This window comes from Callionymus lyra, chromosome 1 (assembly GCF_982586985.1).
Source record: "Callionymus lyra chromosome 1, fCalLyr1.hap1.1, whole genome shotgun sequence".
Lineage (NCBI taxonomy): Eukaryota > Metazoa > Chordata > Actinopteri > Syngnathiformes > Callionymidae > Callionymus > Callionymus lyra.
This window is the reverse complement of record NC_141818.1, coordinates 36,231,057-36,259,004: the sequence shown is the minus strand read 5'-3', so window position 1 is coordinate 36,259,004 and position 27,948 is coordinate 36,231,057. Positions and strand designations below refer to the sequence as shown.

Sequence of the window (27,948 nt, the reverse complement as noted above, 5' to 3'; positions counted from 1 at the left end):
TCTCATCATTTTTAAGCCAACAGCGCCACCCACTGAGAAGAAGACTTCACTAGCGAAATGAAAAACACTTACCACCGACTAGTTTAGCACCTTTTTAATGAAAGATTTAGATGATTTTTTTTTGGAGGTTTTCTACGGACTACAAACTTGTCGCCATGACGACGAGGTTGGGACAGTCTGTTTGAACAGGTTTGAAGGTTCCCAGGCTGGTAAAGAAATCCAGCATCCTCCGGTCGCTGTGTCTCAACTCGCAGAAGACGCCTCTGGATCCTGGAGAAGCATAGAAATCAAAAATCAACCTTCTTTTTTTGTTGATGAAGTTGAGTCAGAGGAAAGTTCTGAAGCCGCCTTGACCTACCGGCGCTCCGGATTGACGACAACAACTGATCAATCATACGCTTGGCCGGGGAGGGGTCAGTGACCCGTGGGAGCACTTGTGCAGTGACCAGTGAGGGATACTCTTCAAACACACTGGCACTTATCGCCCCCTGGTGGCGGGAGCGCAAATGGTTTTTTTTTTTTTATCGTTACGATATACATTATTTTTCATTTCAACAACCTGGACTTTGGCTGCAGCCGGTGTGGCGTCGGTGAGAGCCAGAGCGTAACCACACACGCCCAGGTGGTCCTCCAGGACCAGCGCACACGAAGGTGAGATCTCACCTGAGCACAAACTACAAGCAGAGCTAGAACGTGGATGATGATGATCCAAGAGAGAAATACTCTTCACCTGTCGCCGATCAGAGGAGGCTGTGTTGTGACCTGCAGCATCTCCCTGTGTATTCTCTGCACCTCCACCTGCAAAAAGGTCAAATCTGTCACCAAAGAAGTTCCCCCTTCGTTTTTCCATTCCTCACCTGGTCGCCCGGAGTGTACGGCCTGGTGCAGAACACAGCCGTCCTCAGAGGATGCCTGAACAGATCCCGGTTTCCATGACTCGGCAGCATCCTCTGCACACACTTTACTAGTCAAACACTTGTTTTGTTGACAGTGTTAACACGAGTGTTAACCAGAATAAGTGTTGTCATGCTTTAGTGACCTCCTACGGATAGATTGAGTACTACAAGCAACTCGGATTATATGGGCAACTACCGAAAAAGAGTTTAAACCTGAAAAGAAAATATATATTTGATTACATTTAAATATAAAAAAGCTTAAATTCAACCTGAAAAAAACTCAAATATAAGAAAAGATACCATTCAAATCTGAATGAATGTAAAATAAAAGAAATACATTTTTTTAAAAAGGATCATTTAGATGAAATTATCTTAAATTATTTATTTTGTTTGTTTTTCATTATTATTACGAACCAAGGTTTTTGTGCCTTATTATAATGCCGAATTAATTTGCTTCAGATTGACCCTGATTTTACTCCGTAGATGAGCCATTTTTTACCTGAAACTCTCCAGAAAGACCTCCTCTGAAGCTCCAGGGTTCAGGGTCCGCATTCATTAGCTGAGCACAGGTCCTTCCTCGCCCTCCTACGGAACAAACCATGACAACCGTTTTTTATTTTGGTGTACCAGAGAAAGAGATTGAACCACCCGGCTGCTCTCACCTAAAGACTTCACGTAGGCCCGCGCCATCCCGACCCCGCTCTTGATGTCGCAGATGTAGTTGTAGAGGTCGTACAGAATGCTGCGGTTGGGAGCGTTGGACAGACGGTTGAACATCTGCACCACCGACTCGCACATCTCCTCAAAGTGCTGCGCGCGGGAACACCACTCAGCCGTCTGCAACCAGAACATAAAAAAGAAGCCCTGCGGTGAAATACTTCAAAGCTTGGTGGACTAATACTATGGATTCTCATGGTGCGGCTTCATGGTTTACCAACATTGTGACAGGTTCTTTAGCACATTGTACCACAAAAAAAGGTCTGTTACTAAAAACTAGAATTAACAATGAAGGTTCTCTGAGACAATTATAGGATTGTAGATTTGCCTCAAATTGTGAAACATATGCAGGTCCGACTGATTCACCTGGACCTCGTCCAGAGCTGCGCTGTGAGTCCTGAGCCAGTCCAGCTCCCGCAGCATGCTCTGGGCTCTCGGCCCGTGTTCGTACGGCAGGTAGAAGAGGTCGGACAGCAGTCGCAGGTCGTCCAGGGTGAGCGGCTCGGCCGTGTACAGAGGGTTCTCTCCGGGCCCGGGGACATACGGGTCGTCTCCAATCTCCGTCTGCATGGGCTCCTCCTCGGATGGGTCTTTTCTGAGACCGGCACCTGCTGGTTGATCGGTCAAGAGGAACTCCTGCAGCCAGTCGGTCAGCGCCATCGTCAGAGCTTTTTGTGGGCTGTAGCAGACGTCCTCCTTCTCCTCGACTGGGGGACACGTCAGAAATAAAACGGTGAGCCGGGTCCTCCCTCTGACTCAAACCCGAGCGACACTCACCCATCTCCACGTCTCGCTGTCCTCCGTCCGCAGGAGCTTTGCACCACGTGGCCAGAGAGTGGATGGCGACAAAATTGGGATAAAACTCGCAGTTGGGGTTGGTCAGCACTCCTCTCAGTTTAGGGATCAGCTCGGTGGGACGATCCTGGTGAGACATACCTCTCTCAGAAACTCTGTTTGATTATAGAGGTCGTCCCAGCTACCTGGGGCAAGAGCCGAGAGCCGATCCTGACATCAACAGTCCGACACAAACGCCGGCCTGGTCTACATCACAAATGATTGATTGGCATAAAGGGATCCTTGCACCTTGTAAGGTCCCAGGAAAAGCCTCTGCGGGTCGTAGTCGTTCGCATGGATGTTGTCCCAGATGACCGGAGCTCGCTTCAACACCGACGACACCTCGTCGATGGACTCCACAGAGATTTTGTTGGACACCACTTTGGGACCTGGAAGACACATTTTGACCAGCTGCCTTGTAGTGGTGTGTATTGTAAAGAATCTGGTGGTATGACAAAGGGACAACAGTACAATATATTGAGGACTAGAACACTAGGAACAGGTGTATATGTGTAGTATTGTCGAGTACTTGACTCTAGTGTTGTAGAATTTACAGACTCTTGACGAAGTCGAAACTGATTTCAAATGTTTCAAAAAACAAAATATGTCCAAACATCAGCTTTAAAGCTGCTTGGGTCGACTGTATCCTCTCGTCCTCAGTCATCGCAGACTTCTTGCAGGATTTCAATATTACTTAGAACTTGGTGACTCCTGCCCTCTAGCGGCAGGAAGTTTAATTGCAACACAAAAATTAACAAATGCTGTGAATGTTAAGTGTATAAAAAATAGAATTATTTTATTTCAAACACTGAATGAAAATGTAATTATGTAATTATTTTTGTTATATGTTATATCCATTAAGTGCTGTTGAATAAAAAAGTGACTTAATATTTAAATGTATCCATATTTTCTACCTCTTCTGCAGTGATTCCCAACCTGTGGGTATTGAAAGTATAAAAATAAAAGTACACAAAATAATGTTTTAAATGTTATAACTCGTTAAGTTTAAAAGGATATTAAACATTTTCAAATATTACTTTCAATATATTGTTTTTCCTTCAAGTATTATACATGTGACAAGGATATGAGAACGAATTATGATGCCTTCGTATTTATGGGGTCTGAGGTGGGCCGCAAAGGTTTTTGAGACTTAAAAGTGGGACCTGATTGGAAAAGGTTGGGGACCACCGCCCAACTGTAATGAAATGGGTTTGAGTCCCACCTCACCTGTCCACAGCACGTCGACCCCCGGCAGCAGATGGTCTCCCACGGTGTGCAGGTAGGACGACTGGGACACGTTGGGCGAGCAGAAGGCGGCACAGTAGTCTAAGGTGACCAGAGCACGGAGGTAAATGGCACACATTCAGAGTAAGACCCCCTGACGTGACGTTCTCTGACCCGTCGGGCAGAAGAGGAAGATCTCAGGCTCTCCTAAATGAAGGTAGACCTGGTTGGTGATGGCCACCTGAGCATGGGCGAACGAGCTGAAGGCGCCTTTGTCGGCCGGACACATGTCCGACTCGATGTCATCGAAGAGCAGAGAGAAGGAGCTGCAGCCCAACTGGCTCACCTGAGGAGGAAGAAGATGTCCTTGAGTGACATGTTTTAGATCCTGACGGTGTCAAAATAATCAATTCAGTGAAGGGTCTCACCTGGTCCAGTTTCCTCTTCAGAGCTGCGACCTCTTTGGGGTTGGAGAAGGTTATGTCCAGGCCGGGAGAGATGGCGTAAACAAACTCCACGTCGTGCTTCTTTGCAGCAGATATCAGAGCTCCGAGTTGTTCTGAGGTGAGTTTTCATAGGAAGGTCGTTGACGAGGGTCTGACTGTCGGGGGGGGGGGGGGGGGTCTAAGATCCTCTCACCTGCTTCTCCTGCAGAGTAGAGTTCTCTCCAGTACATCCGGTGCTTGTAGTCGTCCTTGGGTGCGTACAGATACGTGTTCAAGCCCAATTTCTGCTCCCTGGAAGAAGAAAAGACGCCTTAGAAGATGCTGAGGTTCTTTCTTTTCACTTTGCCGTTCATAATGTTGATTTATTTGAGTTTGTAAGTATCAGAATTGCAATAGTAGATCAAGGCTCATGAAAAACGAGTTGATGTTGTGACCTCTTTTAGTTACAACTGAGACATTCATTTTATAATAATACCTTTTTTTTTTATCAATTATTATCAATTATCAATGCTATGAACAATTGAAAAAAACTATAGCAGAGTGAAGAGGGAAAATCAGACAACAAAATACATGTATATAGCAGCTCGCTGAGCACATAGAAATTGAAGAATTACATAAAGTAGTGCAGTTTACTAAAGTAAAAATGATAGACACACAAAAAGTAAAAAGTATTTTATAATGAATCCGTTGCATTGTGATAGTTTCACACTGTTTTACAGTGAACTGAGAGAGAGAAAATATCAAGAATTCATCTGGAAAATTGAAAACACAAGATGGAAGTCAGTGAAAAAGTCTGCAGAGATTTAACATGTACGACATTATTAGCTTGGAATCATTAAAAACTGGTCTGGTGAGTCTCTTTAAGATGACGAACAACAAGTATAAAGTACATGTTGCAGTCAATTCTAAGGTTGAATAGAAAGTGTGTTCTTGTTGTCATGGAAACGGTGATTATATAATAGCAAAACTGCAACACACCGTTTGAAAAGGTGAGTTCTCTGCTCCATAGTCCACGGGCGTCCATAAAAACCTGCGGACGAAACCTTTGATCATCATAAACACAAATCGTTTGATATAAATAAAAAACACGTTTATAAAATGCTTCGATCACGAGCTTGAGGATCCGGTTCGATCACCTTCCACCACCCCGCTGAGGAATCGCCTCTTGTGCTCGATCCCTGTGGCCATGATGAAGACTCTGGTCCTTGTTTACACTCGAGCCTCCTGTCACTCCAGACCACGACCACTGTTCTTGCGCATGCGCTCTGATGAACCGCGAATGGATCGATAAATAAACCAAACGGAGTAAATTGATCAAATAATTATGTGATCAAGAAGATGAATATTCGTCAATGAGTGGAGTTCTGGCTCAAGTCCGGTTTTCTGTCCGTTTCTACCGGGTTTACGTCTTAAAGGTACAGCACCGCGGATATTTAAAGGGCCAGTACACGATCGATATAACTAGTTTAATCAGAATCAATAAACTTCATTTGTTGTGTTGGCACTGCAGAATATAAAAATAAAATAATACTAATGAAATAAAAACAGATTTAAAAGCAAATTTACTGAACAGAAAATGTGTTCAAAATCATGTTTACCTCAAATCATTATCCACCATTTTGAAATGATCCAAAGTTTTATACATTTTAAAACATATATAGTTTTTGTAAAATGCACCACTTATTGATGGCAGCTAGCAGAATAAGCTAAAGCTAACTATTCATCTGAACCTTTATTTTATTTTCAGTTGAAAAGAAAAATCACAAACAAATTTTCAACTTCATTTAAATTGTGTTTATCTAGTTTGTATTACATTGTGGTTCATTTTATTGAACCGTGTTCACCTTATTCCACTTGTAAAAAGAAAGAGAAAACCCTCATTGTTCTTGGTGTTATCTTGACCTTTTAAGTATATATTTTTTTAGTTTTGTTTTGATAGTTTAAGCGCTTTGTTACCCTGGTCTGGAAAAGCGCTATATAAATACAAATGACTTACTTACCTTTTCTTAGTTTATTTCTGATTCTTTGAAATTGCTTAAAACAAAACATTTTATTTACATTTAAACTATTTTGACACATCTTGATAGTTGTTAAATAAACATGGCCTCAAACGACTAGCTTTTCTGTTCACCCAGAAGTTTGTATTACATTTTAACGCTTCAAAAATGCAAAAAAGAATTAAAGAAATTAAATAAAATCAAGTTTAAAGTTTAAAAAAAAAAGCACACGATAATATGGATGGTGATTATCTTACCTTTGTTAATAGTGAAACATGTTTGACCCTTAAAGTCTGTAAGAAATATAATGAATCAAATTTGAAGAATGTAAAAAAACAACACTTACGCAGATTTTAATAACAAATGCGTTAAACCATTTATTTTCCACATAGAAAACATCGTGAGTGCCATGAAAGTGAACCAAACAAATGTGTTTTACTTTGAATAGTGATTTAAAAACACACACAAATAAATGCTACAAACTTTACAGGGAAAAGGTTCATGAAGTTCAAATTTTAAACAACCTGTGTCATTTGTGTTCATTAGTCTTTCCTTTCTGGGCTTCTTTGAGCAAAGAATCAAAGTCCAGTTCGTCGAATCGGCTCCGGGCTGGAAACAAGTCTGGACCTTTATTTGCATCTGGAAAGGGAGAGAAGGATGATGGGATGCTGTTAGAAATCATTTGAAGGTGGTTTTCCCAGGAAATATTTCTAGTCGAGTCCAAATTTCACCTCAGGTGTTCATAAATAACCAGGTTTTCAGAAAAAGTAATAGTCTCCCCTAATGTTCCTAAAACTTATCATTTTCATCAACCCCTGTGTCGTGGAACGCATGTTATTGTCTTAGGTTTGAAGCTGGCCTGGACCTGGCAACCCCTGCTCTGGGTTCTTTAGCTGGAGTTTTACCTAAGTCGGCGTAGCTTGATTTACAAAACTGTCTTCTTCCACCGAAGCAGATGTCGAAGGGGAGCTCGTCGGGCCGCCGCAGCTTCACGCCGTTATCTATGGCCGAGAAAGCGTCGTCCGTGTGGTAGAAGGTGACGAAGCCGTAGTGATCCCTGCAGAAGCATCGGACGTTACGACACTATCGACGGATCGGACAGGTGTGTGTACTGACCCTTTATCTCTGAAGTGCAGCGACACACACTCCACCTCCCCGAACTGAGAGAAGCGCTCCCTCAGTTCGTCGTGCGTCATGGACCTGCGGATGCGTCCGACGTAAACCACTCGGCGCTCGTCCTGCAGGAGAAGCGAACGATGAGGCGCGTCCGCCTCGAAACATCATCTGCTGTTGTACTCACAATGGCTCTGTGTTTCTGAAGGCTCAACTCTTGTTCCCTCCTGAGTTTCCTGCTCTCGCGACTGCTTCTTGAAGAGAAAATGCAACAACATTATGACTAGGGTTGTAAGAAAAATTAAATATCCTCATTTTATCCCCACGATACCGTATGTATTTTCAACAGCAATGTATCAATATTCAAAATAAAATGAACCTTTTAACAATTTTTTAAGGCTTTTAATCAAATTTATTCATTTTTTTATCTTAGTTTTTGTTTTATTACATTTTTACATTTTAGATAAAAAGTGTTAACAAAATGTATAAACACGTTACTTTCATTATTATTATGCAAGTTATTAGTGTATTCATATTAATTCGAACACATACAGAAAAGCAAAATATAAACAAGGAAACAATTCATTTCAAATTCACAATTAACATTAAAAATATTCACAGAATTTATTCATTTTTGAATAACAATTGAACCTTCGGACACTAGATGGCAGCAGACATTACGTTCTCCGCAGCTTAAGGAAGAATTAAATCCCTCGAGGTCCCAGCTACTGTATGACTGAGGACATGAGGATACACTTGACTCCAGCAGCTTCTAAAGCTAAAGTTTGAACATATTTTGGTTTCAAAACAAATGAAAGCAGTTACGACTTCGTCAAGAGTCATGTGGTCTTACAATACTGCAACACCAAAGTCAAGTACTGGACAATACTACAAATATATTGTTCCTTGCCATTACACACCACTAATTCTGACCATCTGATCTTATACATAGAAGTTTTACATGATATGCTCTTGTGGCGTTGACTCACCTGTAGACATTTCTTCTGTGCCTGAGATAAGTCAGTGGCGGTGATGGTGACCTGGACTGTGACCAAGACCTGGACCTGGAGCGGGACAGACGGTAGCGAGGCGGTGGGGAACGAGACCTGGACGAAGAACCTGATGTGCTGCGTGATCGTCTGTCGGCAGCAGAGGTGATGGTGAGACAGGAACGTGAAACATGAAGGAATAATATGTTGTGGTACCTTGATCTCTTTGGAGAGCGGGAGGAAGAGCATGATGAAGACGAGGAGGAGGAGGATGATGAACTGGAGTCAGAGCGCCTGGACCTGCAGCGGTACCTCCTCTTCTCCCTGCCTCTGTTTGGGGGGCTTGGCGGTGGAGTGGGGAGACCACATGGAGGATCTATGGAAGCCTTTCCTGAGAAGAAGTCTGTCTCCTCGGTCGTGAAGGTTTTGTTTCCTGAGGCCGAGCTGGAGTGTTTGTTGCTGACGGGAGCACAGTAGTCGTGGTCCGCAGAGACGGACTGGCACGTGTGAGAGGTAGAAAGCTCTGAGGGGCTGCAGTTAGTCCTCCTGGTCAGTAGGGGGCGTGGGTCAATGATCTGAATGGTCTTGGGTGTACTTGTTGTACGGAGTGTTTTCTCCCCACTCTGAGTGCGTACAGTGACCTCTGCAGGGATGGACTCGGGGAAATCCGTCCGTTTCTGAAACCCGTTTGTGGGTTCGGCAGAAGTCTCAGATGCTGGATCCTGGTCTTTGTGCGTCTGCCTTTCTGAAGGATCCGCAGCAGGATTCGACGCCTCACCTTCATGTTCTCCTTTAGCTGTGGTTGAGTGAACGAACACGTTACACAATTACTACAGTTACGAGCATTTCTTATTTTCCAACAGAGGCGATGTTTTAATAAAATGTTGCTTAGAGCTACACGTTCTTATTTAATTATTCTTTACACCAACAAAAATATTATGTCCATTTGTATTGCAAATATTACTATCACTTTAACATCACATTCACAATTAATCCACCCTTTTAACCAACTGTATTTCATAGTTGTCTTTGGTCTGGCTTCACTGGTTTTCGTCTCACCTTGTTCCTCCTCAAACTGCTCCAGAAGGCTGGTGACATCAGCGGCTTCAATTCCTGACAAGACAGAACTTTAATCATCAGGAAAAAGGTTCTCATCGTCACTGGAGACTGTTTGTTTACCCGAGTCACACGTGGAACTCTGGTCTTGAGTGAGTGACGTCTCATCTGGAGGAAGAACCTTCAGCTGTGGATTTGTTGTTTGTGTCTCTGCATCTGTGGATTCTGAACTTGAGTTTAAAGATTCTAGTTTGACTCTCTGAGCCCTCGTCTCTCTTCGGGGCTCGGCCGCGGACAGTGTTGGGGTCACGGGGAGGAGAACCGGGTTTGGCGGGTCAACGCTGGTGGGTTTGTTGCTCTTGGCAACATGTGTACGGTGGGGAATGACACCAGGCTTAGTCCTTGGACACTGAGGTAGCTGTGTGTGAGTCCTCTTACGAGAGCCTGATGTCTTCGAGACAGAACTTTGGTCTTGTGAAGTGCGGATCAAGTCTGAGGGAGTCTGGAGGCTCTTTGGTGCGACGACGTTGCTGTCGCGTAAACACAAAATGGGGGTGAGTTCTTTCGGAGGCTCTGGAACAGAAGGCCACTTGGTAGTTTGGTTCCTCGGCGTCGGCGCTAGGGGGAGCCTCCTGCTCCGCAGCTGTCTGTACTCCTGCAGGCTGAGCGCTTTGGCTTTCTGTGGAGAACCTTGGACGGTCCCGGTGGTGAGTTCTGATGGAGGTGAGCTGCTGGGACTCTCTATGGGTTCACATATATCTCCTTCATCAGGGTCCTCAAACGAGACCACCCGGACCTGGCCAAAGGTCACTTTCTTCTTCTGAGGTCTGGGCAAAGTCCCACTCACAAGCACACTCCTCTGTGGTGGACTCTCGTACTTCTTTGCATAGCCGTGCTCTTCATCGTTGTGGTAAATTGCCGGCTCATCATCATCATCATCATCATCATCATCATCAACATTGATCTCCTCGTCACTTTCCCCCGACGGCCGCTCGTACTTCCACACTTCTTCCTTGGAGAACAAGGTGCTTCTCTTGTCAAGTCCCTGGCAGGAGGTTCCCCTCACCTCCTCCACGTCCAGCTTCAGACAGTAGGGGTGCATGATCTTCACCAGGTTGACAAGAGACATGGAGGTGAAGATCTCCACTTCATCCTCTGACGATTTCTTCACTGCACTCTGTTTGAGCAGCATCTGCAGGTCCTCCTCGTTCTTCACGGCATCCTTTCTCGCAACAGATGTCGAGTTTGGTTCTTTCTCAGCAGAGAACAGTCCGTCCTACACGAAGACAGTATATGTTTTGGGATTAGCTTGACAAGAAACCGCATGTGTCAACAGAAAGAAAAAAAGATGTTTGACTCTTATTTCTACTGAGTTCATGGAAACTAGTCATTAGTTGTTAATGTGTAATTAAAGGCTTGTTTTTGACTTAACAATACAAAAATATATAAAGAAACTATTGAAAAAACTTAAATGTAATGTTGGATACATCGTCGGTGTCGAAGAAAATAAACATAGAAACCTCTTTACTCAACTTTACTATATGTTTAGAAAGCAATATTACATATATTTCTACTGACAAAACAATAACCATGGTTAGTCCTATTGTAGTTTTTACAATATAAACAACTGCAATTCCAATTTCTGGGGACTGAAAATAGTAATCGCATACAATGGATGTCACTTTGTTAATTTGTAAATTATAGTGATAATACTTTTCATAACATCGAAATGTGTGCATCTATTATATTGAATCTATTTGACTTTTTAACGTCAAAAACTTGTGATATATGTTTGGAAATGACTAAAAGTGCACTTTTAGTGGTGCAGTTGTATGGAATAGCATCTATTTTCAAAGTAAAACTTCGATCAGACAGCGATAATCAACAGAAGAAAGAATAACGATTTATAACGATCATGACAGACTCATATTTGATATGCACTCGTTCAGACGCACCTTTGTCTTGTTGCTGCACTGCCGGTAGTTCAGTAGTTTGGTATCTGGCAGCAGGTCGAAGGGGGAAAGTATCTCCACGTCATCTTCAACACAGTCCAGCATCTCCGTCAGAGCAGAGAGCAGCGTCTCGTCCTCAGCTCCCCTCTTGTCCTAAAATTCAATCCTTGTTTACTTCACTACAACATGACGGCACTTTTTCTTTTTCAATATAATGGTAAACATGGTTTATTAAGTGGCAGCGTTACAGTAGTAAATAGGTCATACACAAACAAATGAGAAACAAATGAATAATGAAAAACACATTGTGACATTTTTGGATTACTGTCAGGAACACCAGAAGTTACAACCTAAAGGGAAGGATTAGACATTTATGTACATAAGGAAATAAGGAAAACACTGACCTCCAATGAAATAGCAGGATCATCAAAGATGGCGAGGATGGAGTGATCCATACAGGATTGAGAGTCCATCCCCAAGCCCACCATGCTGCCACCACACAAGCTGAACTGCAGACAAACACAACATTTCATTTGGATAATCACACTAATATTTAAGGTTTGTGGTTGATTTTACGCAAACTAAAAACATTTCTTACCAAAAAAGGTCCTAAAAATAAATAACTTAATTCCACATAACCTTTACACGTTTCTTTATTTAATCCAAACATTGTCAAATTAGCATCTTAACTTTTAACTTTAGCCCATTTTAGTCAAGGAGTAATTAATTTTCCGTGACACCTGTTGCTTTATAGATAGATAAACTTTATTGATCCCTGGGGGAAACAATGTATTTATATAAAATAGCAAACGAAGTATACTTGTCAATTTAGTCCTCTTAATAAATGTAATAAAGCATAGTAAGTAAGTAATTTTTATTTGTATAGCGCTTTTCCAGACCAGGGTCACAAAGCACTTAATCAATCAAAACAAGATAATACTCAGAACAACACAGGAGTTCCAGAAAATCAAGGAAAACACCTCTTTAAAAATGACTACCTTCCGTTTATTCATTTTTACTTTCCTGTCCTCCCCAGTATCATAGCATTGTTTTTTGTAGTAAAATTCCTTTAACTCCTAATCAATATTATTTCACAATAGTACTGAACAGAAACTGATTTAAGTAAAGTTTAGCCACTGACTAACTTGCAATCGCTGACGTGGTCCATCAAAAAATGTCTGCACTATTTTGTTATAACCTGTAAGTAAGTAAGTAAGTATTTTTTATTTGTATAGCGCTTTTCCAGACCAGGATCACAAAGCGCTTAAACAATCAAAACAATATTCAATAATGTATATATTTTAAAGATCAAGATAAAACTGATAACACAACAGGAGTTCCAGATAATCAAGGAAAAGCCTGAACAAATAGAAACTATTAAAACAATTATTAAAAGTACAACTATCAGGAACGACCAACAAATATACAATTATTAAGCTTTTATAATGTGTTAAAAACCCTATTCATATATTTAAGACTACATCCGCAAAAATACCACACAAACACCTTTATTTTTGCACTGAATTAATTGTTAAAATGTATAAAACCGCTATTTACTCTTCTTATTGGGTTTATTTCACATCTCAGAAACACAACCTTTATAAGAAAACACAAATGAAATGACTTTATTGACTACAGTGCAAGTATGAGTTAAACTAAGTAATTTAATCTGAATACATTCTGATGGTTCTGGATTAAAGTGTCCCTGACTCTGGGCGGGTCCAGTAGAAAAGAATGTCCTCGTCAGTTCTCAGAGCAACACTGCTGTCAATGAAACACCTGACGAGGAAAACGGTGAGTATTGTGGGACCAAACGTGTCTGTGCTGAAAGTACTGTGTGGATCCATGACCGGAACATCATGTCCACTAAACACATGTGTGTCACATGAACGACACACGACGACGCAAAACATGCACGACGAGGAGGGAACGTTAAAAAGTGATGCATTTTCACGTGTTTCGCGACAGAATCCCGACTTTCCATCACTTCCTTTTTAAGAGCATCTGCTCGTTCAGCCACGTGTCCGTCATGCGGCCTCGCTCGCCGGGCGAGAAAAACGGCTTTTACGTCACTAGAACCGACCCTATCTCTGGACCTATGGGGGGCAATGGGTTCGTGCTGTAAACTCCGTACCTCGTTGGAGGCGTTGTCGCGCAGAAAGTCGCCGTTTGCGGCGTTTAAAGTCCCGTCTTCCTTCCGCCACGGCGGCGCCATCTTGCTGCTCCACATGGTCCTCTGGCAGGCCGAGCTCAGACACGTGGTCACCGGCGGGAGAGCACGAGCTCTGCGGCGCCCATTCAAACTGTCTTTTACTCATTTATATTTTATTTTAACCACAGATTTTAACTTATTTTCTGTAGCTATACATGTATTGGTACAACAACAAAAAAAGAGTAATTTGCAAATGTTATAATTTTATTTTTATTATTTTTATTTTTTTAGCATTGTTTCATTACCATATTTCAACGATATATAGTTAATGTTAATCATTATATATTATTGTATTTATATAATTCTTATTTTCCCCCTCAAAGATTCCCCCAAGTTGCCACCCAGTTCCAACGCATTTTGTAGTTCCTTGCTTTCGCCATAGACGTATATATACATGGACGCCGCATCTACTGCAAACGGATGTGTATAAAGCGCCGCCATCTTGGTACAGTGTCATCAGAGGCCGCTGCGCATTAACGGCTCTAGGGAAGGAGGGAAAGATGCCGGATAGATGGATGATCTAATGAGCAGAATATACGGACTAGATCTCGTGGATCACTTTTCACAGGTACAATGTAATTATGGGATAACATAGTATGGGCAGGTTGTGATTATATTATTAATTATTATTATTGTTAAGCTCTTTTGTGATAAAACTTTTCTTGTAAATCTATTCAAGTCCACGTTTTCTGTTGTTACGTGTTATATTGTGACATTATCCTCAGCATACCTTTCAAATTTGTTTCATCTATCACTTTGAAAATGTTTATATATATACGTATGTATGTGTGTGTGTATATAAACATTCCTTCTAATAATGTCTGTCTATCTGGTCTGAGGCTTGAAAAACAAACCACGTGAAAAAAGCTTTGACAAATAAGCGATTTATAATCACTTTTATAGTGTAAACCCATTATTCCTCTATAGACATAATGCACTGTAGGAGCGAGTGGCACTGTACCAAGATGGCCGCCCTGTATACACACCGCTCTAGTGGGCTGCAGCAGTCGATGCGGCTTCTATGTATATATGTCTATGGCTTTCTCTCGTAAAGTGAAACTACCGCACTATGGATGCCCAGGAGGTCCAGGATCAGGTAATGAAAAGCAATTGGAAATGGGAGAACGGGCGTAGCAAGTTTAATTAAAAAAGATAAAACTTTATTGATCCCTGGAGGGATCACTGATACTCAATCCCTGGAGGGATCAATAAAGTTGTATCTATCTATCTATCTATCTATCTAAAATTAAACTTGCTACGCCGGTCTCCAATTGCAAGTTTAATTTTAAAGTCGTGTGTCAACAGAGAGTTGTAAGAATGAAAAGAACATCTAGACCACATCTGAATTAATTTGCTTAATATACATTTTGAAATTTGGATCCTTTTTTTCCCCACAGATTTCAAGGGAAACTAATGTCAAACTTTTCAAAAGTTATAATCTCCAGTATGCAGTAAATCTCTAATCATGGTAATGTTTTAAAGTTATTACTTTATTACATTCTCCCCCGTCTGACATCTCAGCGAACGAGAGCCTACGAGAGCGGAGATTATAACATAATGATGGGCTTCACCAGTCATTAGGTATTAAAAATACATTTATTAAAAAGTAGTTTTTTTGTTTAAATTTAACAGTGTACTTGTTTTTTTTCTAGTCTTTAGTTTGTAATACACAGATCCTTGCCTTATAGTTCTGTAAATGTTTTGTTGCTTGTTGTTTTTGTATTTTTGTCTGCAAATATATTTCGATATATTTTTATATAAATATATATATATATATATATGCTAGTTTGTTACATGTTTTGAGCACAAATATTACTATTATGAATTAAATTAAAAAAAAATTATATTGGTTTATAACGTGTTTATAAAAGTCATCGTTATATATATTCTTATGTTTTTATCAACGCCTCTTCTTCCTCCTCGTGTCTATTATTGTTGATAAACATGTTTAATTCTTTTTGTTATTTCGATCCCAATAATTCTCTCACATATCGAAAACGTGTATCTTACAATTACAGTTGCTATTTTTAAAGCTTGAATGAAGAACGATATTTTTTTTTCAACTCTGGTGGTAAACATAATGCTTTTTATAAAAATCGAATTGGAGTCTAAATGGACAAGTATTAAATGTGGATCAAATGTTATGATTTTATCAGCGATCACTGACACTTCATTTCGTTGTTGTTGACTCTGACCACTAGATGGCGACATTCGACCTCGTCGCCGCCCCCAAGCTGTCATCTGTTAAAAGATGTGAATGAGTGAATATCTGCAGAAGAGTGAATCGTGGGTTAACCTTCCCCGCACCGGTGTCTGCCCTTATCTCCGGATGATTGTTCCGTCTGGCCCGGTGAGTCACAAAACAGGTGACCTTTGTGCAGAATGTCACAGTCCAGGCCCATCTTTTGCAGGTAGATGTTGCATCGAATGTCAGGAAGATAACCTTTTTGTTTCAAGTAAATGTTATGTAAAAGTGTCTCGCGCTGCATCGTACATCTGAAAAGGGGCCAAAGCAGCCACCAGTATCCAACGGGTGATGTGTGTGGAGGTATTTGAGTTCTGAGCGCGGGGTGGGTTGGGGGGGGGGGGTTCTGTCTAAGTGGGTCACTTTGCTGCAGCATCCAGCATCAGACCATTGTGTTGCTGTGTGTACGCTACATTTATCCTCCTCTACATCTGCTGTCCATTCCGTCCCTCAGTGCAGCAGATCTGAAATGTGAAACTCACTCATCCATTCACTGACTCTTGCGTCCCCGCAAGCTCCTGCGAGAGCTTTTTGACTCCGAGTCTTCTGGGAAAAGATAAAAAGAAGAAACATTCCCCTCGTCTGTCTTTCACTCTTCCTCACCCACCACCTGCAGGAGGTTTCCCTCTGATTCTTTCTGCTCTTAGTGGTGCCGGCGGCTCACAAGAGTTGTGTGAACTTGTGACCTTTTGCTGCCACGTGTTTCAAACGCACTCTGATCTTTAACTCGACACCGTCTCGGGCTTTGAGTTGTTGCTGCTTTGGTCCTGGTTTGATTTCGTCTTGTTTCTATTTCTTGTGCTTTGACAGCAGAGCGGAGGAATGCCCTCCCACACGGTGCAGAACATCTGCTCACTGAAAACACAGCTCTGAGAGGCTTTGAGAAGACGCTAGCAAAGAAAACAGAACTACAGAAGGAAAAAAGAAAAAAAAAAAGAATCTGGTGAAAGCCACGATTATCTGTTATTCATCTAAATCACAAACGTACATTAAGAGAACATAACTGGTTGAATTCGTTTAGGATTAACTATCATATAATTGTGGAATTAATATAATTCATATCATTTGTGTTAATTAAAAGTGAATTGAGTTCATTATGGGCTGTGATTTATCGCAATTAATTGCACATTTAAAAAGTTGTAGTGTGTAGATTAATTACAAGAGTGTAAGAAAAATGTTCACGTTTGTTCATTTTTGTGTTCCAATTAACATTACAGTCAGCAGTCATTACATCCTCTCAAGCGAAGGACGAGAGGATACAGTGACTCCAGCAGCTTTTAAAGCTGATGTTTGGACATATTTTGGTTTTCAAAACAAATGAAAGCAGTTTCGACTTAGTCACGAGTCATGTGGTCTGTAAATTCTGCAACACCAGAGTCAAGTACTCGACAATACTACAAATATATCATTGTATCGTATCGTTGCCTCTGTAAGGTATACATATCATCAGATTATTGACAAAACACCCTTGGTCACTACATAAGATACTTGCTTAAGTAATCACAAGTAAATTAATTAAGTGGTTATAATTTCAACCTTTTGATTAAAAAGAAGAAAAGGTAATGGCATCAAGATGACTATTTTAAATGGTCATATATTTGTCTATTAGTATAGTAATAGACAATAATCAACAGTGTTTAGATGGAAAATAAAGCAGCAATATGTAGATAGGTAACATTGTTTCTGTCTCCCTCCAGTGTCAGATCATTGTAATTGCAATGCAGTTGTCACATACGTCATTGTGTTTTTGATCTGCTGCTGATCGCTTACACTTGAGTTTTCACCCATTCTAAAAACGTCTAGTGTGACCGGTTAAAAATAAAAAAGCTCTGACATGCCGCGTCACCTGCTGCTAAAAATACTCTCCTCTGCTGCGGTCAAGTAACTTGAACGTTTTGATTTTTCAGCTCTTTGTTCACAACAGAAAAGGAGAGAATTAAAGTATCTTATCAAAAATTTATATTTTAATAAATCTTAATTGTGACCGACAGATTAACGTCTTTTTTGTTTAACTTGTTTGTTGTCTACCTTCAACATTTCCTCTTTCCACTTGTCGTGCAAACTGAGGGTTTTGAGTAAGAAGCAAGGATGCCTGAAGACCCCTTTCAGAACCTCACGGCCCCCAGGAGTAACGCGCCATGTACAAATCCTGCTTAGAGCCAGGGTTTATCAGAGGAGGCAACAGAACTGAACATCTAATAATCTGCCCAAATGAAAGTTGAAACTGCTGAAGGAAAAAAGATGTGTCAAGATATCACAAACTTTCTAAAAACTTTCTACTGACAATGTCAACATGTATGGACTGTTCCCTTAAGCTTATGGTCTGCTGGCCTGGTCTTGTGTCTCTATATACATGCTAGATTAAAAATAATTATATTTTAAAGATTATAAAGAGTCTGGCGATACACAAGAACTATTGTTATACCGAGGATATATTGGGTCCGAGTACTTGACTCTGAAACCGATTGACACAAAGTCCCAAATGCCGTCATTGGTTTTAAAACCAATATATATGTCTAAAACACCGATTTGTATCCTCTTATCCTCAGTCAGGATTTTCTTGTTGTACGTAATGACTGCTGCCATCTAGTGGGGGAAGTTTAATTGCAACACAAGTGTGAACAAATACTATGAATATGTACATATTAATGTAAAAAATAATTATTTTATTTTGAAACAAACCATAAAGTAACTACAATAAAAATTAAATTCTTAAATAAAAGATTTAAGGCTTTTAAATATAACTATGGTATATTAAAGAAAAACCTGATCTATTTAAGTGTAGCAATATTTTCTTACACCCCTATAATTTACAGTTGTAAAGAGCAGCTTCATTTTCAAAGCCTCTTTTGAGATCCTTCCGCCTCACCCCTGAAAGATTACCTCCAGCCTTTCATGTGTAAAGACCTCTCACCATGTCATCCTCCATGTCTCGTTTGTTTCTCAGAGTTTCCCCGTGTGTTTGTCGACGCCGGCGCTGCGAAGGACGAAACTTGTCGGCGAGAATCTGTGGACGCCTGCAGTTCTCAGTGTGGATAATTTGTGTTCGTGCCAGAGCTGATCAGTGCTTGTGTGATCCCTTTTCTGCCACATTGCCATGACGACAGTGCCCTCCCGGGGTAATGGGGGGGGACGAGAGCGCCGGAACTATTTATTCTCCCTCTCTCCGGCTCGCCCCTCTCTCCGTCTCACTCACTCCATCTTTCCTCCCGCAACCTCTTCGTCTCCCTCGTTCCTTCGGCTCTTCTTTCCCCCCTTCGCTCTGATTGGCTTCGTACTCTCCTCCTGGAAATGAGATGCCGCCGAACGAGTCGGGGTGAGGAAAGGAGGGAGGAAAGGAGGGAGGAAGGGAGACAAAGAGCAAGTGTCTTTAAAAAAAAAGAAAGAAAAAAAAGAGGAATGGAAGCGTGAAGGGGTCTTCATCTCTGCATGTACCAACAAATCCTGATTGAACTACAATGGGTTTTGTTTACCTGTGAAACTATCTTTCGCTGGACAGTAGCTCAAGTATTCAAAGTATTACCTGCTTCAGTCTCGACACTTCAAAAGTACTTGTCAAACCACTCGACTCTGTTTATAAGACTGTGATTCCCGCTCCCTGCTGAGACACTGCTTGGCTGCTTACCGCAGGTTGAAAGTTCCCAATAGTCGGATGGACATACAATTCTGGAGGTGTGTTTTGGGGCGAACGCGTTATCGATGCAGGGGAATTGATCAGATGTATTGTGTTACTGTAGTAATAAGGATATATTTGTAGTATTGTCGAGTACTTGACTGTGGTGTTGCAGAATTTACAGATACAAATGACTCTTGACAAAGTCGTAACTGCTTTCATTTGTTTTGAAACCAAAATATGTATGGGGGGGAAAAAAGCGGCTGGAGTCGACTGTATCCCCTCGTCCTCAGTCATCGCCCGGATCTCGTAGGATTTCGATTGATCGATATTTCTTTATTCTTATAAAATGATAGTTCACCCAAAATTCAAACTACACTCATTTTCTACTCACCCTCATGTCGACTAAGTGTTGGGATTTATTTCAGAGTCATCTGTTCCTTTATAGACAACAACACTATAAACCGGAAGTACTCAGAAAGTACTAAATATTGCGTCCGCTTCCGGAGCGCACACAGTCTACTGTCTACACTGGAAGCGCTCCAGATATTACCCGAAGTACTTCCGGTTTATATGGTTTGCTACCTTTTTTAAAGTCTGCCACTAACAAGTGAAAAATATAGAATCATTTAATTTTTATTGTAACTGTTATTCTCTTTGAGGCTTCAATACAAGATGGACGTTACATATGAGCAGTATAGAGGTATATGGATGGTTTGTGGGGTTTTCTTTTAGAGGAATTCCTGAGTGCTTAGTCGCTACATTAAAATGAACAAACATTTTTGCCTTTAACTCCTTTTAAAAGGAACGGTTGACTGAAAATAATCCCAACCCTTAGTCGACATGAGGGTGAGTAGAAAATTGAGTGCGTTAGCTAAAAATGCAAGTTTTTGGTTTTAAGTTGAATTACTTGCCAATTTAGAGGAATAAGTACATTTAAAAATATATATATTTTGCCTCAAATATATTTAAAACTTGTAGTTGATCTTTTATGACTGAAGTTTTTGGCCAAATATGGGGAAAAATGGCAAGATAAAAAAAATATAATAATATTAATCTGTTGTTTATTTCAGTCATATGAGAATTTTGTGTTTAAATATTTGAAAACCAATTTTTTTTACAGCAACAATTTGATCCATTTCATCTGCTGCTGGTTCCTCGAGCAGACGAGACAAATGACGAGGTATCAGAGCAAGATGGAGACGAAGAAGAAAAGGTGACAGAGTAGAAAGGAAGGAGAGGGCCAGTGAGTAAGAGGGGTGAGGAGGAAGGGAGTGAGGGAGGGAGGGAGGGAGGGAGGGAGGGGGTGTATAAATGGCAGAGTGAAAAGAAGGAGAAGTGAAGCGAGGGAGCAACACTGTGACACACTGCAGACAAAAAGACTGGCGGACTCTATAGGTGATAGAGATGACGGCGAGAGCACGTCAGCCTCCCTCCCACATCCTCCCCCCTTTTTTCTCTCTCTCCCCCTCCTCACCCTCCATCCCTGCGCAGCAGACCCTTCCCCGGATGAAACGAAGCCGGTTCGGCTTTAAAAAAAACACACCTTGAATCGTGGGAACATGTTTGATCGTCTGAAAAAAAATCAACGTATTTAAAGGGAATCACACGTCCTCTGGGGTCACTTTGACAGTCCTCTCCTTCTCTTCCCTCCCTTCCTCGCTCCCTCTCTCTCTCTCTCCTCCCACCTGAGCAGTAATTTGTTGGGCTGATGAGGGCAAAGCGGAGGCAGGAACACACTTCTGCTCACTCCACAACTCACTGGCACCGCCGTGATTCCGACAGTACATCCCAGAAGATCCTTTGTGTGTTTCCTTTTTTTCTTTTTTAACCTCTTGATTTTTTTTGTCACTCTCTTACTTTCCTCCCTCCCACACTCACTCACTCACTCACTCTCCTCTCTCCCTGGTGTGTGTGTGTGTGTGAACTGTGCAATAACAGACGCTCATGTGAGCAGCCTCTGTGGCGGCAGCAGCAGTCACTGTTGAGCAGGAGATAAAGGAGTCAACACCACCATCGTTTTTTGATCGGATTCACACCAGACATGTGAGAAGATGTCCGTGGGCGGCTGCGCGTGTCCCGGTGAGTAGCTGTCATTTGCTTCACTTTTCCTTCCCCCCCCCCCCTCCTGACGGCGTCACACACACTTTTTTCTGCTTGTTTGTCGGGAAGATGTGTTTCGGTTGGCGAGGGCAGGCACTGTGGCGTGACTGAGGCAGAGAGTGGTGCCCTAGGGCCAGGGGCTCTTTTTTTTTTTTTTTTCTTTTTTGTGAAGGCTCATGGGAGGTCACCCTGTGCAACGCTTTCAGGGATAGTGTGGAATAAACAGGGAGTTCAGTGGGGGAACGTTTGGAAGTGAAGACTGGCAGGACTTCACTGATAACTGCAACTTTCATTCATTCATTCTTTTATGGTTGTCTTGTGTTGATGATGCTTCGTGAACCTCAAGTTTCCACTTCACTCACTGACTCTTATTCAAACATCTTTCACTTGAAAAAACTAAATGTTGACAGAGTAAAAGGGTTGGATAAAAAGTTCTTCAAGTGTGGCCGTTATCAGAAACTACATAAAACTACATAACTGATCTTGTATCAATTTTACAAAAGTACCTCTCCTTACTAGTTGAATTTAAATATTTAAAATATTATTTTCTTATTTAAATCCCTATTGCCGCCAATTTTTTCGTACCCAAAATAAATCCACTTAAAAACCTTTTTACATGGACAAGTTTATTTTGAATTGTGTATTTATCTTTTTAATTGTATTGTTAACTCCTTCGAAGGATCCGATGAGTATTGTAACTTAATGATTGTATTTCCTTATGTTTTTTATTTCGCTATTATAACGTTAACATTAGATAAAATTAATATATATGCAATTACAGTAGCTATTATTAATAATATTGCATAGCATGGTTGCATTTTGCGATACGCTATTTTCGTTTATTTTTTTCTTTGGGCTTGACAGCCCCTAACATTTAGCCAAGTCTGTGGGGAAACAAGGTTACTGTCATGTTTGGATCTCGGTTCATTTTTTGGTTGTTGGTTGCACTTGTGTGTTTTAGTGTTGGTAACTCATGGGTCTTGACAGGTTTGTATGCTAGCTAACATTTAGCATTTAGCTAAATACCAGCAGAGTCCATTTCCTCTGCCTCTTCTTTCAAGTCATTTAAAGATGTTCAGTCCTAGTTATTACTCATTTTTGCAAGTAAATAAAATGTATTTTTGAAGGTTTATAGGAAAGACACAAATGGAAAAAACAGTAATGCTTGAAACAGTTTGAAAACGGTATAAATGTGAACTGAAACTGAAGTGGCGGCTCAGATGAACACTTGTTAGGGACTCAACAGCTCTACATGGCACCGTATGGTGAACCTTTTTTTGTTTTGTTTGTCTACGAGTCGTGGCAGGTGCCGCCGATGGTGATGTCCGGCACTTTAACCAGATTGACATTTGATTTCCCTCAGTTTTTTCACTGGCGGTGGGCCCACGTGAATACACTCCAGAGTGGATCAAAGGACAGCAAATTAAAGAGAATAGTGTGACATTTAAAGGTCGATCATCACTCGCTCAGATCCGGACCTCATGAAGGGACTCTGTGGTCGATCAATGTTCATCATTTGATGCTGTTTAGACTTTTATTGAATTGATTTACAATCTTAAAGGTAACTCTTCTTTCCATCACACCAGTGTTGCTATTTTATAATTAGTTTCAAACACACTAATGGACGTTAATTCAAATTACAATGGACATTTTTCTGCAGAGATAAATCAACACTTGTCAACACAGATTGAAGTCTTGAAGCCTGAAGGAGAGACGTGGGACTCTTCTCTCTCTTCTTTTGCTGGCTGGTGTAAACTCTCTTCTTCTTTTTTTTATTTATTTGCGCCTCATAAAAGTTGAGAGAAGTGACGAAACCTTTGTTTGATGCAACCTGTGGGTTTCTTCTTGCATCCAAAGTGTGTTTAATGGACTGCAGCTGTGTGCCGATCTTCAACATCTGATCCCGTCACAGATTAAGGACAGACCTTTAGCGCTCGACGCTTTGACCTACATCTTTAAAAGTCTGCGCAATATAGAGAACGACTGATCTTTATTAGCACAATTTAGGTTTTCCTTTCACACCTAAAATTGTATATTTTAAAAAACGTTTTTAAAAATTAATTAATAAAAACATTCTTCTACACAATTGTATTTATTAAACATTGCATTATAAGGTACTTTTTAATTTTTTTAAATTTAAATGTCAACCCCTGGTGTCATTGGTAGAAATGAGCTCAACGTGACAGTAGCGGAACTAATGCAATGTTTGCAGCTCCTCCTGCACAACAGAAAGTGACGCATTGTTTCGTTAAATCCGATGGTAATTCGGCACTACGTGTTCTTTCACAGCATTTACTTCAAGTTAAATCTGATTTTCTGGTACATTTCGAACGTCTAAAAGTCGACACTAAACCTCCTTGGCAGAGGTACGAATGTAAAAGAATGGTTGGATAGGATTAGTGGCGTATATTGTTGCGATAAGTGCAGGAGAAGAAAGTTCTCTCTCTCCGAACTCTCTAACTGACCACTGCGGCTGCTGCGGTCAAACCCACCGACAGCCAGGATGTGGACGAGGAAGTTTAGCTAACCACACATTCAAGGATCACAGTTCCCCTGCGTCAATCTACGCTTGAATCATTAGAAAGATGGGAAGACTGAGCTGTACCGTGTTCTGTGGTCGGAACATTATTTCATATATATGTATATATATTATTAGCTATGCTAGCATGTAAAATTCATGTTACATTCTAAGCAACTCATTTTTCCAGTTACTATTTTGCGTCGTGGGTCGGTAAAGTTAAGATCAGCCTAATATCTGAGCAGATTCATTCATTTCCACCCCGTAACATATTTATGTTTAAGTTGGAGATTTAAAGTTTCAAGATTGTGAACATCAAGGTATAAAAAGGTTCATGGGGTGATACTTAAAACCTCAGAACTACTGCGGCTAGCACCGTTATTGACTAGCTATGCTAGCGAGTGTACGTTTACAGTTTTAAGATTTAAGTCTTTTTTTTATTAAAAAAAGGATGTAGTAGTGTTTGTGGGGTTTTAAATACTGTATATCCTCAAAATCCGCGCGGCTAGCATTGTTATTGACAAGCTAAGCTAGCATTGCTATTGACAAGCTAAGCTAGCATTGTTATTGACAAGCTAAGCTAGCATTGCTATTGACAAGCTAAGCTAGCAACTACACCATTCAGCCTATTTTACCAGTTCCTATTTATTGTGTGTTGCAAGGTGCTAAAGTTTAAATGTCACTAACAGAAAATATCTTTGTGCTTAACATAAAGTATATTTACTGAAATTCCCTTGGAAAATAAGCATGAGTCTCGTAACGTAATAGTATTTTTTAAATTCTTGCAGGCTCGATTTATCTTAATGATCTCTGTGTGTGTCCTCCATCAAATTCCTTTACTAGTTTACACTTATTTTAAGTCTCTGTATTTGTTGACATCAATAATCTCGGTTACTTAAAAAAAATGGTTTGAGTTTGACACGATAAATTGTATTTGTTAAAAACACGGTGAACATCAAAGGCATTCTCTTAAATACAAAATTACAATCCGAATAAAAACAATTATATGAATACGTTTAGTATCCATTTCACCTGCAACTTTCCAGACATAAAGAAATGATCCATGTTTTGACGAAAGAAGATTAAAATTGTAGATTCAATCATAAACAGCTTTATTGGCCAAGTACGGAAAATTCACATTAAATATAAATAAATCAGGATTTTGATGGAATAGAAATAAAAATAGTAGATAAACAATATACAAAAATAGTGCGAGAACATGAAGGTTATATAATTATAACATTATGTGCGTCATAGAATTCACAACATTGAAAGGAAGTTGTTACCCTTTATATACAATTTTGACAGTCTTTAGAAGTCACAGACACATATGATCATAAAGACACGTTTGTGGTCACTTGATCTGCGTTGTGCGAGTCTGTGAAAGACGTCATGTGTGACCCGAGTGTGAGTCGGGTGGTGGTGTTGGGGGGGGCTGGGGAGACGCTGGTGCGTTTGTTTAGAACTGGTTCTCGGCTGTCTTGTGGTCCGGGAGGCATACTTGATCAACGCGGTCATGGAAACTTCCAAAATGAAGTATGACTACATTCTTCTTGGACCCGACGTTTCTTTGTCACGGGGCCCCGTTCTCGGCCCCTGCTTTTAGAATAAAAAAAAAAGCACCACGAGGTCGGGACCTGGAATGTCCGCGCACCTGACAACCGGGGGTCAGAGGTCCCTCCGTCGGATTCGGAGATGAAACCCCCCCCCCCCCCTTCCATCGACGTCTCCCGAAACCCCTTTTCTATCGCTGCCTTGTTTACATTCCAGAGTCATGTACGGCTGCGGGAGGTTCCTCCCCCCCTTCCTGTGTGGGCTCGGTGTTTGTGCGAGGAGCTCGTCCGGAGACGCTCGTGCCCCGACATGTGGACGACATAAACAGTGAGGCCATGTTGGATATGTTTTCTGGATCGCCCCCCCCCTTCCTTCCTCTCCCTCTCCCTCGCCCACCCCTCTCTCACCTCTGGCCTCCGTCCACCATGTTCCATGTTACAGTGCTTCGCTCGTACACCTTCATCTTCGCCCCGCCCCTCGCCGCTTCCACTTCCACGACTGGCTTGATTGCTAGCGTATGTTACCAGGGCTGGAAGAGGAAGCGGGGGGATGGGGCGAGGGACGGTGCCCTCTCATGCAGGGAGTCACATGGTCGCCCTGATTGGAAGAAAATGAGTAAAGACGGGCTGAAATGGCAACAGACAAAAAAAAAAAAAAGCACAAAGGCTGAGCTGTTTTTTTTTTGAAGCTGTCGCACAACAGAGGAGGATGTGACGAAGGCCGCGGAAAAAAAGATGCAGATTAACGGAGGGTGGGAGACGGAAGGGGTGACACATGAAGGGGGGAGGGAGGAGGGGTGAGCATCACTGTAGGGGAAGGGGAAGGTGGAGAGGGGGGGGAGACGGAGGAGGGAGAAATCACTGTGTTTTCTGCAAAGGCTGAGTGGCGACGTGATTGGCTGGGGGGTGGCAGACCTGACTCCGAGATCAGAGGCAGACAAAATGGCTCCCCGAGAAACGAAGAGAGCGCAGCATCGGGACACTGTCGTCTCCACTTAGTAGAGACTTGATAGACGCCCCCCCCCCCCCCCTTCGGTGTAAGATTTAAGCAACTTCAGCTGAAACATTCCAAAATCACAAAGCTTTTTCTTTTTTTCTTCCCCCCGTCAGAACGTCCATGATAATAGCAACAATCTGCTCCTCTCATCTCTGCCTCTTTAATCCCGTCACCCATTGGCTCCAGATCCGACATGTGACACTCTCTGCTGAGTTGTGTTGTTGCTGTGAGAGGATCCTGAGGAGAGAATCTGGCCACAGGAGGGAGAACAGCGAGAGGAAAACAAACATGTCTGCTCACGGCGGCCACAGGAGGGCGCTGCTGTCAAAGGTCCAGACCGGGCGAGAGGGGGGCGTCAATGGAGTCAGGGGTTTGGGGAGGGTGAAGGGGGGGACATTGAAATTGACACATGAGACAAAGAAAAGGAGCCAAAATATAATGAGGACATGTAATTTAAAAGGTATGAAAAAAAACCCAAAGTGTAATATCATTGCTCGGAACATTTAATAAAGTGTAATTATAGCCTACAAATGATAACAAAACGTATATAAATGATAAAGGTACTGAAGACCAAGGGTCTTGTTTTGCACCGCAGACTGGCTGGATGTCTCCTTTATCTTCACAGGCCGAACCATCAACTATAAACCCTAAAAATAAATCAAATTAAAATTGTTTCACTAGTTTAAACTTTTTTTTTTTAAGTAAACTTGATTGAATCAAGCTTCTAGACATTTTAAAGCGTCACAGGCTAATATTGCTTTTTTCTTTCTGTGCAGCCTGTCCTCACAGACCTCACCGGGGGTTGGGTTAAAGACAAAACCTAAAAATATGACATTTGTTATAAGATTTTTGTTCCACTTTCTTTCAATTAATTTAGAGAAAATGGTACAAATGAAGGAGAAAAAAAATGTACTAAAGACAACTAAATGAAAGGTTTAAGATGTCAAAAAGAAACTTCTTCGTTTTGAAATTGTACTGTGAACTTGAAGACCACATCAATAGGCCACAGGTGTAGAAGTCTACTCGCCAAACTCTATAAGCCCTGTAATCTCAGGGTGAAGGTGACCCGAAGGCCCGAAAACAAATTTGTTTGTGGTATCCCTTGTGTTCTCTCTGGAAGCCGGGTAAGTCGTTCAGCTTGACCCAGAGACAACAAGAGATAACACAAACAAATGTGTTTTTTGGGCCTTCAGGTCACCTTGACCACACTGTGACATTTCAGTGGTTGTTTTTATATAGTTTCAATCAATTCTATATAATTTGTATCTAATTTAATCTTTATTGACAACATTGGGGTGACAACACAGAAGGGAATTTAATATTTATTTTACACTAGTTAAAATTACACAAAGAGTACATGAAAAGGCTTTTCTTATTTGAATATTTACAGAATAACAAAAAAGGTTTTCTAACTTGCATCCAACAAAAAAAGTTGAATACTTATTTCACGTTTCTACAAAAATAGGAAACCTATCATTGCAGT

The 27,948-nt window shown here is 41.2% G+C and overlaps 2 protein-coding genes across 3 annotated transcripts; both read right to left on the bottom strand.

Annotated features, from left to right (window-relative positions):
• Nucleotides 1-79: 79 nt before the first annotated feature.
• Nucleotides 80-5,507, bottom strand: ogal (O-GlcNAcase like). The gene is made up of 16 exons (XM_087805255.1): nucleotides 5,254-5,507; nucleotides 5,096-5,147; nucleotides 4,311-4,408; nucleotides 4,100-4,230; nucleotides 3,846-4,017; nucleotides 3,675-3,773; nucleotides 2,697-2,836; nucleotides 2,391-2,535; nucleotides 1,980-2,320; nucleotides 1,559-1,733; nucleotides 1,396-1,481; nucleotides 858-950; nucleotides 731-798; nucleotides 560-674; nucleotides 359-488; nucleotides 80-270 (listed from the first exon to the last, which is right to left on the bottom strand). The coding sequence occupies exons 1-16, from the start codon at nucleotides 5,303-5,305 to the stop codon at nucleotides 140-142; spliced, it is 2,028 nt and encodes a 675-aa protein (XP_087661381.1). The 5' UTR covers nucleotides 5,306-5,507; the 3' UTR covers nucleotides 80-139.
• Nucleotides 5,508-6,486: 979 nt separating this feature from the next.
• LOC148089289 (uncharacterized) lies at nucleotides 6,487-13,454 on the bottom strand. Of its 2 annotated transcripts, none has more exons than XM_087805233.1 (11): nucleotides 13,359-13,454; nucleotides 11,629-11,733; nucleotides 11,228-11,377; nucleotides 9,396-10,548; nucleotides 9,276-9,329; nucleotides 8,433-9,012; nucleotides 8,217-8,366; nucleotides 7,415-7,481; nucleotides 7,231-7,352; nucleotides 7,020-7,171; nucleotides 6,487-6,753 (listed from the first exon to the last, which is right to left on the bottom strand). In XM_087805233.1, the coding sequence occupies exons 1-11, from the start codon at nucleotides 13,452-13,454 to the stop codon at nucleotides 6,644-6,646; spliced, it is 2,739 nt and encodes a 912-aa protein (XP_087661359.1). In that variant the 3' UTR covers nucleotides 6,487-6,643. The 2 variants fall into 2 exon arrangements, with proteins under 2 accessions (XP_087661359.1, XP_087661366.1); XM_087805240.1 differs by having other exon boundaries at nucleotides 7,415-7,478.
• Between the last annotated feature and the right edge of the window lie 14,494 nt (nucleotides 13,455-27,948).